Below are 12,587 nucleotides of genomic sequence, written 5' to 3' on the forward strand. Positions count from 1 at the left end.
GAAAGGTGTCATTGGAATACACCGAATTGGGAGAGGATTTGGAGTTGAGGAGTGACGAGGAGAGAAGAAAAAAATAATGAAGAAAGAGGGAGGGAGGGGGAGAGAGAGAGAGAGAGAGAGAGAGAGAAAGGTGTCATTGGAATACACCGCGAAGGGACTAGAGGACCTCTTTGGCGAACGGCGGTGCCGTCGATTAATTATTTAATTAATTAAATACGCGACGATTAAACCCTGCGACAATAATTATACCGCAACGAGCGTATCGCCTTGGCATCTTTATAGGAGCGCCGTTCGACGCCGTGGGTCTGCGTGACCCAGGAGTCAGCGCCGTTGTGTTTAAATAATAAGTGCCTAAATAATATTCATAACGTTAACAGGGTTATCATCGTTGCGCGTCACGTAATTATTATTATTAATAATAATTTACAGGCTTTCGCAACTGATTAACGCCAGTACATTGTCATACAATTGTACTCGAGATACAAAAATAAGCTACTCTTTGATTAAGGCGACTTAAATATTACACGCTTTATACAATTTTGAAAATAACGCTTGTAGTTCAAGCGACAGCGATAATAATAATGGTAATGATAATGATCATAATAATAAACGTAACGTTGTCAAGCAGCGGACTCTTCTTGAAAAGTCAAGAAAATTTTTATCCCTTCGACTAATGCTTTTACTTTTTTTTTTCTTCGTTCCGTTCATTATTATCCCATTTCCTTGATTTCTCTTTAGTTTGTTTTTTTCTTTACAATTTTTTCTCCCTTAACTCGACGATCACAATACAAAAGTAATGGGAACACGTAATAAATAGATATACAATTATCTGTATTATTACTCCTGGCTATTCTTTAATTTCGACGACTCAAAGTTGATCGTCGCTAATTCTCAACGCGCGACAGGAGATTAAAAAGGAATCGCGCGTCACGCGATCAAAACTTGTAACGTAACGTCGTAACGCGATGGGCGAAAGTATGATACGTCTGTCTGGGACCCGCATGATAAAACACGCACCTCCTTTCTTGCGTTGACCCGAATTTTTCGCTCTCGTATAATAGCTAAAGGTCAGCGGAAATTAACATTTGCCATCGGAACAAGAAGGAGTCGCTCTCGTTCCCCAAAGTCTGGCAGATCGTTCATCATCAACTATAGAAAGTGAAACGAGAAGTGAAATCAATTGCGTGCAATATACGATATTACATTCTTTTGAACCAGAAACACACGAGTATCGTTGTAGCATAAATAGAAAATACGTTTCGTGGATCGAAAATAAATATCAGGCCAATCACTTTAATTAGCCCGAAAGATACTTTAACGTGTATAAATTAAAAGAATTCACGTAAATCAACGCTTAACGTGATGAATATTTTTTTTTATCATATATAATTATCGTATAATCCTTTTTGTTTTATGTACAGAAATTTTGTATCGACTTTTCATAGTCCTTGAAATACGGTCAGCTTTGAGATATAGTGTAAATTGAGAGGTAACGTCATTAATCGGTTATCCCCGCGATCTACGTATACCAATGAAAAATCAAACGGATGAAAGTACGCACTGACTGGCAACGATAATAACGGAATTCGCAAGCGAAAGTCAAGAGTCCAATAACGAGTGGGAAATATACGAGTGCCGATCCTGCATGCGCAAACTGACTAGTTAACTCTACCAGAGAATTGTACAGTACTATACGCTTGATGGATCCCATTTACTATTCCACCAGGATTCAATATGGATTCGCTGAGTATTCACAGTGGTGACAGATATTTAAAGTCTTTCTATTTCGAATATTTTCCTCTCGCGGAGACTCTAGTAAAGTTTTCATCCTTGGAATCATTGAAGGGTCCTCTGGTAGGGGTGACAGGATCACTGAATCTAGTTTTCGATACGTTGCACACGATATCCTGATCATCCAGGTCACCTTCGAAGAAACGGCACATTTCCCGCACCGGCAGTGACTTATTTCCACGATTTAGATCATGCAACGACCTGGCACGTTGTTTGCCACGTGGACTTGGCTTTGACGTGCTCCTACCCAGGTCCTCTGTACTCCTGGCGAGTCTACCGCCGAGCCTGGACAAGGATTCGAACAGCGTGAGCTTATCCCTCACGGGAACATAGTGGTCGACTCTCTGACACCGTTCTAGTAATCTGGCCACGTCTTCTTCGCGAGGTTCCACGACAACGGAGAGCGAAGTCGGCGACCTGGGCAACTGCGTCGTACAACTGGTGTCTCTGGTCTTCGTTTGCTTGGGTACGGGAATCCTTGACGACGACGCTAAGCGTTCCTTACGTTCCTGCAGAGTCTCCAAGGCCGAGGAAGAATTCGATATCTGCAAGGACGTTCCGGAATGTCCTTTCTCGCGTACACTTCGACGTTCCCTCGCGCGACTTCTACGTTCACCCGAATCAGTTCTAACTACAGGATTGTTGTTACAGTTGTTGTTGGTGTCATTGTCCTCGAACCGCACTGAGCTCTCGATAGGTTTGACAGGAGGTCGTCTACGGGACGAATCATTATCCGATGTCCTAGCTCTGAAGTTCTCATGACGATCCGAGTCAGTTACTGACTCCCTCGTAGGTCCGAGGCGTTTCCTGGCTTCCTGGTTATCGTTAGAATGGCAACCTCTGGCTGGCAATACATTATTATTCTCTTCAGCTCTGGCACGTCGATTCCTAGCGTCCTCCTCGAGGACTCTTTTGCTTCTGGCTTCGTTCTCGCGTCTTCTCGCTTCTTTGTACCGCTGTATCCTTTGTTCCCTCGTTTCCGACTGACTGAGAAGACTCGGGATGCCAATTATGGAATTTATGGAATTCACCGAATTGGCAGAATCCACGGAATCGACGCTCGACTGTCCACCGCCCCAAGGAAGACTGTCGTCACTTCCTTCGCTGCTCTCGCTGCAGCCCCAGGTCCTGCCAAGTGGTTCGGCTTTCGTTCGGATAGTCGGAATACTACGAAAGTCACCGAGAAGATCCTCGTCACTGGAATTGCTGGACCAGCCGCGTAATTCGCTCTTGGCGCGTCTTCTGGTCTCTTCCAAGATGCTGGTACTCCTGTCAGTGTCGCAGGGCGAATCCCGAAGCCAGCATCGTAATTCACTTCTGGATCTTCGACGCGTTTCCACGGGACTGTCCGGAAGTGGTACTGGTCCTCTGGGACAGATCGTCAGGATCTCCAGGAAGTTGAGACAACGTTGAGCCCGGAATGGAGTTTGACGTACCAGCTCGGCAGCTATCGCTCGGACCCAGGACCAATAAACAGGTTCAGTATCAGCCTAAAATCAAAGAGATTTGCATTACAAAAAAATTCCGATTTAATAATTTTATATAAAGAAAATTAAATATACAATATAAATAATTTGCATCGTGGTACAGTATAAGACAAGAGGTATCATGTATACACATAGTATACGCAATAAATTCCTTAATATCTATAATGCATATTCCACACTTCATACTCTGATTTCCATATGTACATTCCGTTGATGGCACGATATACGAAACGATTTAATGTCATTGATTGCAATGGCGTTACGCAACATTAGCTACGATGGGCTCCGCGCTTTTATACTACTGAAACGACAGTTTATTCGCCCTCGCGAGATTCTCTGTTTCGGATAATGGGAAAGTTACTGACAATAACGATATATATTTAAAATAGCTACGCCCAGCGCAGTTCCGCGTTGCCCCAAAGATTGAGCGTGACACACGATTTTGCCAATTCGAAAGTTCGACCGACGACCAAGAGACTCCCTTGGAATTTACTCGTTAGTCGGAAAAACTGGTAGCACGTTAGACATGCTATACATAACGATAGTGAAATTCCCTGATAGGTGACCTTTATTGATTCGAAGGTATACCGTGAATGACGTGTAATCCTTTTATCTTGCCAAGTCTAAGATATATATTGTATATATATATATATATATATATAATTAATGCCTCCAGTGATAAATGACCTTATAAAGATTCCCTCGGGGTAAATATGACTGTCATCCTCAAAGTTCAAAGCCGTGTACCCGGTATGTGCCGAATTAGAGGATAATTCATCGGGCATTTATAATCTCTACGTCACATCGCAATATACTGGCAGCAATAAACAAAGCAGTAACTTTTATTTTTTTGTTACAAGGGACACGCTTCAACCCACTGCGAGATAACCATAACAGGATGGCAGGACGAAGTGTAATTCGTTACGCGTATCTATCGTAACAACGTAGTGTGCGGATTTGCAAAACAAAGTTCTGTCATTATGGTAAAGCGAATTATTATTAAATTAACCAACGAATCAAGAGGATTATTATGCTCCTCGTGGCGTCCTTGGCGTGACTAATCCTGACAGGCAGAAACTCCTGGACAATGGGTCATGGGAGAGTGGTACCAGCACTCCCACGGTTTATCATCTCTCGGAGCGCGTCCCGGCCTTGGCTACAATCCCGGAATTGGCGTTTAACGTTGCGTCGACATCCCACTTACAGTGCTTGGTTCGCTTTATCATTTTCATCCTATTTCATACAATGGCGAAATCGTGGAAAGAGCTCGTTACACCTAGTGGCGAAGTCACTTTTAGTCGACTACTTTCCATGGTTAATGCAAGACCCAGTGTCGTCTCGTGGAAACCGTCAAATATTCATAAAGGCTGTATAACCGGTCATTATAATAATTCCACTTACCATACGGAATTTAATTAAACTCGCGAAAGATGACGATAACGAGAAAAGTGAAATTTATTGTGAAAAATTGCTATCGGTACTATTTCAATGATTTAGAGACGCGTCACCCGCTACGTTAATTACGTCGATTAAATTAAGCACCGTGGAATACAGGCGTCAAGCGACGAAACACATTTTTACTTCGTCCCGCTACCGTAAAATCAGGCTGGTACGAACGCGCGAATTTCACAAGCGTAACAAATTATGCCAGAGTTGTGATCAGCGTCAGATATGCCGTCTTTCGATCAATTAGAAATTGCAGAGACCGACGGAAGGGGAACGAAGTCGACGTTCGAGAAAGTGTTTACAGCGAGGAAACGGATCGTGTGGAGGATAGAGGCATTTGCATGCAATTACGTTGCCTGGTGGTGCAGCGAATTATTTCTAGGATTACAGCTCCGCTACCATCGGACTTTCCTCTTTACTTGTTTCGTCTTTATCAGTTCGAGCATCGCCGTTCGCCTTCGCTTCGGCATTCCCGGCCGACAGAAGTGACTGGAATGCCAGCAAACGGATGGAAGAGTGCCAAAGCACGGTTCGTGGGAGCGTTCACTCGTAAGGACGCGGCCAAGTTCAGAGAGCCTGTCGTAGGTCAGGACTCGTCAAGTAGTTCAGGTCGATCGTGCGATTCAATTTAAACTTACCCAGAATGTCGCGAGAGTATCGCCCTGCGAGTTGCTCAGGGTGAATCCCAATGCTAGCACGTGAGGTTGACAGACACTGGGTGCAGCTTGACGAAGGTTCAGAGCTCTCAAGGGAAGTCTCATTGGCGTACCTTCCACCCACAGCCAACCCATCCTGATTGATACGACCCTTCGCTCGCCTAGATCCTCCACGTACAGTTCACCTGGAACAGACAAGGATAAAATGACTTCAAGCTGGCTGCTTTGGCTGAGAAGGCTGCTTTGGGTCGGTGGCCTTGAATATATGATTTTTATTCTATATGGTTATCGTGAAAAAGTATGGTAAAAAAGTTGACTAATAGATTGTACCTATCGACGTGAGTTCAGAAAATGAGCGGAACCGTGAAAGAGAGATGCTGCAGGAGACGTGACATTCGAACCGTGAGAGTATTCGATTATGGCATAGGACTAATTGCAAGTATCGTCGTAGTCATGATATAAACAAATACTAAAAATAGCAAAGTAATTTCGTGAATTGATTTCATGCAATAATAAAGGTAAATTCGAAGACCTAAATTTTAATAATTAGGCTCCAAAAAATATTTCCCTGTTGCAACGCCAACGTACCTGGGGCACGTAATATGCCATTTCAATAAATCTGTTGTATATTTTACGATCAACAAAAAAAAATTTGTAAAATTCTTCGTCGATAAATAACGATTTTCTTTTTGAAAAGTTCATAAGAGAGTGATCGGGAAAAAAAAGTAGAAACTAAGCACGCGAACAATAAATGACAATAACTCGACCTGATGTGATACCGCCGCGAAAGGGATTAAAACGAGAATCCAATAAGACAGGGCGTATCGTTTAATTATCCGTAAATGCGTGGGAGTCAAAAGATTCCATCGCTTTGCCGTAGCTCGTTCAATTCACGTAATTGAGCCAACTCGAAAACAGTACTTAGCGCTGCCCACGAGACGAGCGAATGGGCTCCGGCGAGTATCGAGCGCGTTATTTTCGTCGACTCAGAATACGAAGAGATTCTATAGGGCCTCTCGGATCCTCAAGCACTTAGTCGTCTTATATCTGTCCAAGATTTCGTCACCGTGTTGCTATTTTTGCCTTATGGTGAAACCACAAGGATGTATCTCCACGGTAGACAGATTCTATATCTATATACCTATAGGATAACCTCTAAAAATAACCGACGAGCCAGCTGAATCCCATAAAAATATACATGGTGGTTCGCTATGCCATTTTATTATTTACGTCCCACCAACTCCTTGCACTTCCATCACGGTGCTGAATGAATATTTTGATACCTCGCGACGTCCTGCATGCTGGACCGTAATGCCCTACTGCAGCAATCAAACCTGACAGAAACCTTTGACGATGCCATATATTTCCTCCTTTAACCCAGCCAGAATATTTCATCATCGGTACACTATACTAGCAAGGGTTAGCTTTACGATGCCCCATGAAAGTGCTTTACTGTCGATATGGAGAGGCTCATAGTTTTACGTTATCAAGCTGCATTCTTTTGATGAGTAACGCGGTAGATCCTGGCAGGTAAAAGCGCAGACCCGGAATACGCTTACGGTGGTTCTTTAAGGGTTGGTGTAAGTTAATGTCCTTCCCAAGTGATACACATAAAGTTTTACGTGTTAAATACTGCTCGTTAATTATTGTTTGCGTCTCTTTACGAGTCTTTGAGTTTCTACACGCGATATCCGTAGCTCTGAAAAATCTGCGTGCCGAGAATTCATATAATTAATTGAGTATGCACTACGGAAAAAATATATGACACGCGACGTCAGGTGGACGCTTGGCGTCTCGAATGACATTGCGGTCGTGATGTGCGTTTACAAAAAAATGTTTTACACACTCGTTTAAGCGCGCAAAATGCTCTCGGGCTCTATCCGGAAAACCACGAGGTACATAAAGAAAATCTATATAACGTGTATCTTATGGTATATAGGTATATAAGTATACGGATGCCTCGAAGCATATTATGTCTGATTTGATCTTGTCGCAATAAGCTTTAATTATTTGAACGTTTAGTAACCCCGTAACCTTTGTTTCACTTTCGTTCTGTCTCATCTCAATTTCAGGTTACACGCACTGTTACGTCGCGCACCCCGTGACTGACTGAAACAACAAGGCGCCTACTCACGAGAGCAACTGATCTGATCTGCTCCAGTTTGATCTCTGTAACGCCGGCTGCATCGTACCAGTCTGTAAAACAACAATTGGTTAAACAAACAGAAATACCGTTAGATCAAAATCAGGCCATTTCACAAGCAAACCGGTCGCTGCGATCACGGGGAGCTCGTTACCGGCAGCTCATAATCGGAGAACGAATAGCGATGTTGAAATAGGCCAAGTTATCTTGGGAGTTTATTGACCACCCGATGTCGCGTAAATGGAGGAATTGAAAGAGAAGTGAAAATTGAGGAAAATTTGAAAAAAAAATTTGTTGTATAGTACTATGTTACGTTTTTGTTTTTACAATGACTCAACAGTCATGGGCTTGGCTTACTAATGATTTCAGGATTAACCTAGAGTAATCAGACAGATTAGATGGTAATCTGAGTGATACGAGTCGTTTGTACTTGTACGTATGACTCTATTGGATTTTTGATATAGGATTGACGAGGCCGAGTTAAATCTTAATGGAAGAGTTTATCTTCTCCAGATCGGTATAATGCGTATGACGTTTGACAGTGCAAGCATTGAGTCGGTCAATAAGACAATACTCGAGTAATGTAGGTTTACGAGGAATGCGGTTTGCGAAACACGTGGGAGGGGCTCGAACTCTTCGGCCTTGCTGATTTAAGGCGACTGATCTTGTATCTTTAGTGTACGTACAATGAGCACGTACGAGTTTACGTATCGACTCGTAAGGCATCGAAAAACAGTTTTTGATCTTTACCGTTAAAATACGAATTTACGACACGGAATTGTCTAAGGACTATTTTATGTTTAATTTTTCTATAGCAATTAAATATTTATTGCTGTTATATTATTATTTTATTAAAATACTTTCATTTTATTGAATGTGGCTGGAGTCAGTGCGCATGTGAATTTACGTGTAAAGCGTATCCCAGAGAAACTTGATAACGTTGACGTAACGTCATTGTTGCAGGTTTGACAGATTTTGCAAAGTCGTCAATGACTTCAATGTCGACAATTTATTTTTATCGGATAATTTTACAAATTTTCAAGAATCGTGACTCTTATATGCTAATGATTCATGATATGCATTTTTAAATTGAAATCTATGTAAGGACGTGAAACTAGAAATTATTACAAAATTTTGGAATTTTCTAAATCAATTCAAAGGATTTTCATACCATAAAATAGTTTAAATAATTCACGGACTACGTCAGTTTTTACAAAAGTGTAGTTTTTATAGTTAACTTGGGATTTTCTTTTTCGGCTTTTTTCAAACTCATTACGGGATGAATCATCGTCGAGTTCAGTGGAGAATTTTTTTTTAATAGCCCCTGGCTATTTCGTGTTTTTCCACTCAATTCAAACTACTAAGGTTAATTATTACCAGGCACACCTATCTTGGTACGAAAATTTGATCATGACCTTCATGATTAGTCACGAAACTCACGATACGTTTATCTTTTTAAAAATCTTGTTACTTCATTTTTTTTCCTTTTTTCCAATAAACGACAAATAATAACCAACCGATATTTTATATACAGTAATGTTTCCTGCGGTACATGCCTATACATATGTATGTATACAATATGCACTATACTACATCACACAATATATGTATATGAACGATTCCATCAGACTTCAACCACCCGTATTTTATTTGCTATGCTACATTTTTATTTTGAACGTAGAGATCCCGGAGACGGTGCATTGTATCAAAAAATGATAAAAAATGAAAGGTCTGCTTTTTTTTTTAGTATCTACAATAAAAAAATATTAAAAAAATTTTTTAAGTAATCTAAACCTAAAAACGGCCGAATCCACGTACCACAGCAGATAAAATACGGGTGGCTGAAGTCTGATGGAATCGCTCATATATATGTCTATTTATCTTTATCGGATATAGTGTCTAATAGCGTGAGCGCAATCTTAAAGTTTTCTGTTTACACGAAAGCGACAAGACTGTATGTTCCACTATCGAAATCGCGACAGTTAATCAAGAAATGGGTGTGGTTTCTATAATGACGGGTTGACCTAAGGTCGCGTAAAGGAATCGAAATTAAATTTCTGAAATATACAACAAAGATGAAAAGTTCGCCTAATTCGCAAAACAATTTCATTACTTTCATCATTGAAACTCAACAAAGGCGACCTTCTCTCAAGACGATGACGATACTAAATAATGACGATGATTGATGTAGGAACGCACGTATGGCAGGTATCGTCCACCGTCACGTATCGATCACGCGATTGCGTGAAGAAGCATATATTTTTAATAACGAGAAACGATTAAGGTTCGTGAAAAGAAAATATTTTCCAGGAATCTATCCTTTTTCGTAAATTGATGAGTTCCAAGTAAAGAAAAAATGTATGCTTCGATTATTATTATTATGCATTGCGATCACCGTGAACGATTTCAAAATAAAAAATATTACAATGGCACTTTTTCCGGGTTCCTTGAAAGATTGCAAAATTTAAAGAAGAAAATAAAAAATTGCATACAATTTCGTTTTTTCGAGTCATCGACTTATCGTGACCCCGAGAGCGCCGCATATGCGTGCGTGCATATTCTTCAATTAGTAATTAATGTTTCTATGATATATCTTATACAGTGTGTCATTTACGTACTAAAACATTTCATGAGTAACCGTTCCTCACTCACGCGGCGAGACGCGAATGCATGCTTTTAATTGGCCAAGTACACACAAGTCGCCATTTACGACAGTCGTATGTAACGTACCATAGACAGTGGCTTGTATATTATTCATCCCGAGAGCGGTCCAGCGTGCATTTCAGTTTGCTCTAATTGGAGAGAGCGTATCGTCAAGGCAAAGTGCATTAACAGGGAAGATAAAGTGAGCCAAGTTCCATTGGCAAAATTGAGAATGCAAAATTTTTATCCGTACTGTATATGTATAAGCGCATCTCGAAGTTGTAGAAACGAACGAAGAAAGGGGATCCAGTGCACATCACATTGTCGGCATCCTCTAATTGGAGAGAGCGTAGCGAGAAGCAAAGTGCATAACGAGCGAACAGCGGGTAGGTAAGTGCAGAAAAGTTGCATTAGATTCCCGAAATGAAAAAAAAAAAAAAAATCTCGAGAAATCTATTCTTCGAAGAAGAAAAAAAAACGATTTCTATGCATGTTTGCCTGGACCTTAAAAAGAAAAAAAAAGATAGTGACGATTACTTCTTCTCTGTTACATCCATCCAGGAGGAACGTGGAATGCTGGTGCAATTGCCTAGCAGCAGCAGATGCAGCGGGTCTTATCTCATGTGGGAAAACGTGGGCGACGAAAAGGCGCGTTTATCTTAAATGTTTAAATTGTGTTGACGTCAGCACGAAATCCCGTCGAGCGAACGCAAGAAGGCGTAAATTTGTTAGGGATCTTTTTAGTGGACAAAAAAATAAAGTATACATATATATAAATAAGGACGGAGAAACAGCTATGAAATTTGTGGTCTTAAAGGAAAAAAAATTGTTATAAAAATTAATTATCTACAGAAATAATGCACGTTGGTAGGTGATATTATGATCTTGGAATTTTAAGTGAAAAATAGTTACGGAAACATTTGATAGTCTTTAAGGACGATTTACAAGTTAAATTTGACGTAGTCGCTCCGTGCTGTTCAACCAAGTCCACACCCTTATGTCGCAAACGGGTATTAGAAATGCTGCGGGTGTGCCATGGAACACCAGTCACGTTTCTCAACAGAGACGCATCCTCGTTTCCAGACTAGATGGCGACAGAGTTTCCCTGTAATCCTTGACGACTTACGCTAAGAATTCCTAGCGATTTTTCAATGATCGTACAGAAATAATACAAAGTTTAATGACACGATCGAATCATGTAAATTTTTCATTTACAGAACAACCAAAATACTCGCGTTTCCTGCTGACCATTCATAAGCATATAGAAATATTAGAAAGTGATGGAAAATTCTAAAGTTCTTGCACGACGTAACAAGACTTTTCCTTGTTCAGAAAAAAAAAAAAAAAAATTGCATAAAACAGTTCGCGAGATAATCGTTACACTCGATAAATCTTCGAGCAATTCAGAAAGCCGGAAACCCAAGAAAATTCTAATCCAATGAATCACATGGAATTTCAACGTTTCCGGGTAGTCGCATTAGTAAAAATGTTTTTCATTCAACGACAATGGTGTAAAGTGGGTTAGCGATGAATGTCAACAACGTTGAATCGAAAGGTACCCGGTGGTAACGTCTAATTAGGAATATTCTTAATGGTCCTTAATGAGTTTCTTATCAGTTATCACTGTAACTTAAAACACACCGATCGTAATTTGTCACAAGTATAAATTGTCCTGGGTCCTACGTAAATACCTAAAGTATATAATAGCTGGTATGAAATTTGGTCTATCGTTGTTCGTAATGTCAATGCTACGGACTGATCTATTAATAGGTTCCATTAACCTGTACCAGTGAGAAGATATCTCAGTACACGAAAGGTATTAAGTGAACACACAATAAATAATGTAACCGTCTCCCAGCCCGCATCCGCTCCACATAGTCGTTACAATATCTATAGCGTCCCACTAGAGCGCGTTCATGCGTCCAGCCTTACGAGCATGGCCGGACAGTTAAGCCTGACTTTCTTGGGTGCGAAGGGAAGAACCAACGGAGATGAAATATAAGAAAATGATTGAAAGTGAGAATTAAAAAAAAAAAAGAAAAATGAAGCATTAACGATATTTTCAAAAAATAAAAAAAAGTCGAGGTCTAGTTAGAAGTATGGAACATAAAATTAAATATACCTTGTTGATAATACCAACAGTCTAATGAAGCATTAGTCTAATGTTATATTATATAAGATCGTGTTTTTCTTCGCCTTAAGACCTATTCGCATTGTCAACGAAGGCGAAGACATTGTTCTACGTAGGTATGCCCGTTAACAGGAAGTGAATGCACCCAGTGAAATAATTACAGCACGTTGATTGGTTCGTTATATTTTCACAAGCATTCGAAGGATGCGGGAAAATGGTAGCGCGTGCAATTGTAACAATGGAAAGTGTTTGTCGACGACGCGAGCGGGGAGGGGGGGGGGGGGCCTAAT

General features: G+C 40.7%; 1 protein-coding gene and 1 long non-coding RNA gene across 2 annotated transcripts in view; one reads left to right on the forward strand and one right to left on the reverse strand.

Moving 5' to 3' along the window:
* Nucleotides 1-116: 116 nt before the first annotated feature.
* LOC107266000 overlaps nucleotides 117-12,587 on the reverse strand; it is a 33,567-nt gene continuing 21,096 nt past the window's right edge. The window contains exons 2-3 of the mRNA XM_025083252.1: nucleotides 5,363-5,565; nucleotides 117-3,281 (exon numbers count right to left, since the gene is read on the reverse strand). Coding sequence (XP_024939020.1) covers nucleotides 1,782-3,281; nucleotides 5,363-5,565 — 1,703 coding nt within the window. The 3' untranslated portion in view covers nucleotides 117-1,781. The remainder of the gene's footprint in view (nucleotides 3,282-5,362; nucleotides 5,566-12,587) is intronic.
* LOC107266001 lies at nucleotides 10,174-12,203 on the forward strand. Its single transcript, XR_001537321.2, has 2 exons — nucleotides 10,174-10,556; nucleotides 10,728-12,203. It is a non-coding gene; the product is annotated as an uncharacterized LOC107266001 (long non-coding RNA).

Source organism: Cephus cinctus, unplaced genomic scaffold (assembly GCF_000341935.2).
Source record: "Cephus cinctus unplaced genomic scaffold, Ccin1 Ccin1_scaffold0269, whole genome shotgun sequence".
In the NCBI taxonomy this organism is placed as follows: Eukaryota; Metazoa; Arthropoda; class Insecta; order Hymenoptera; family Cephidae; genus Cephus; species Cephus cinctus.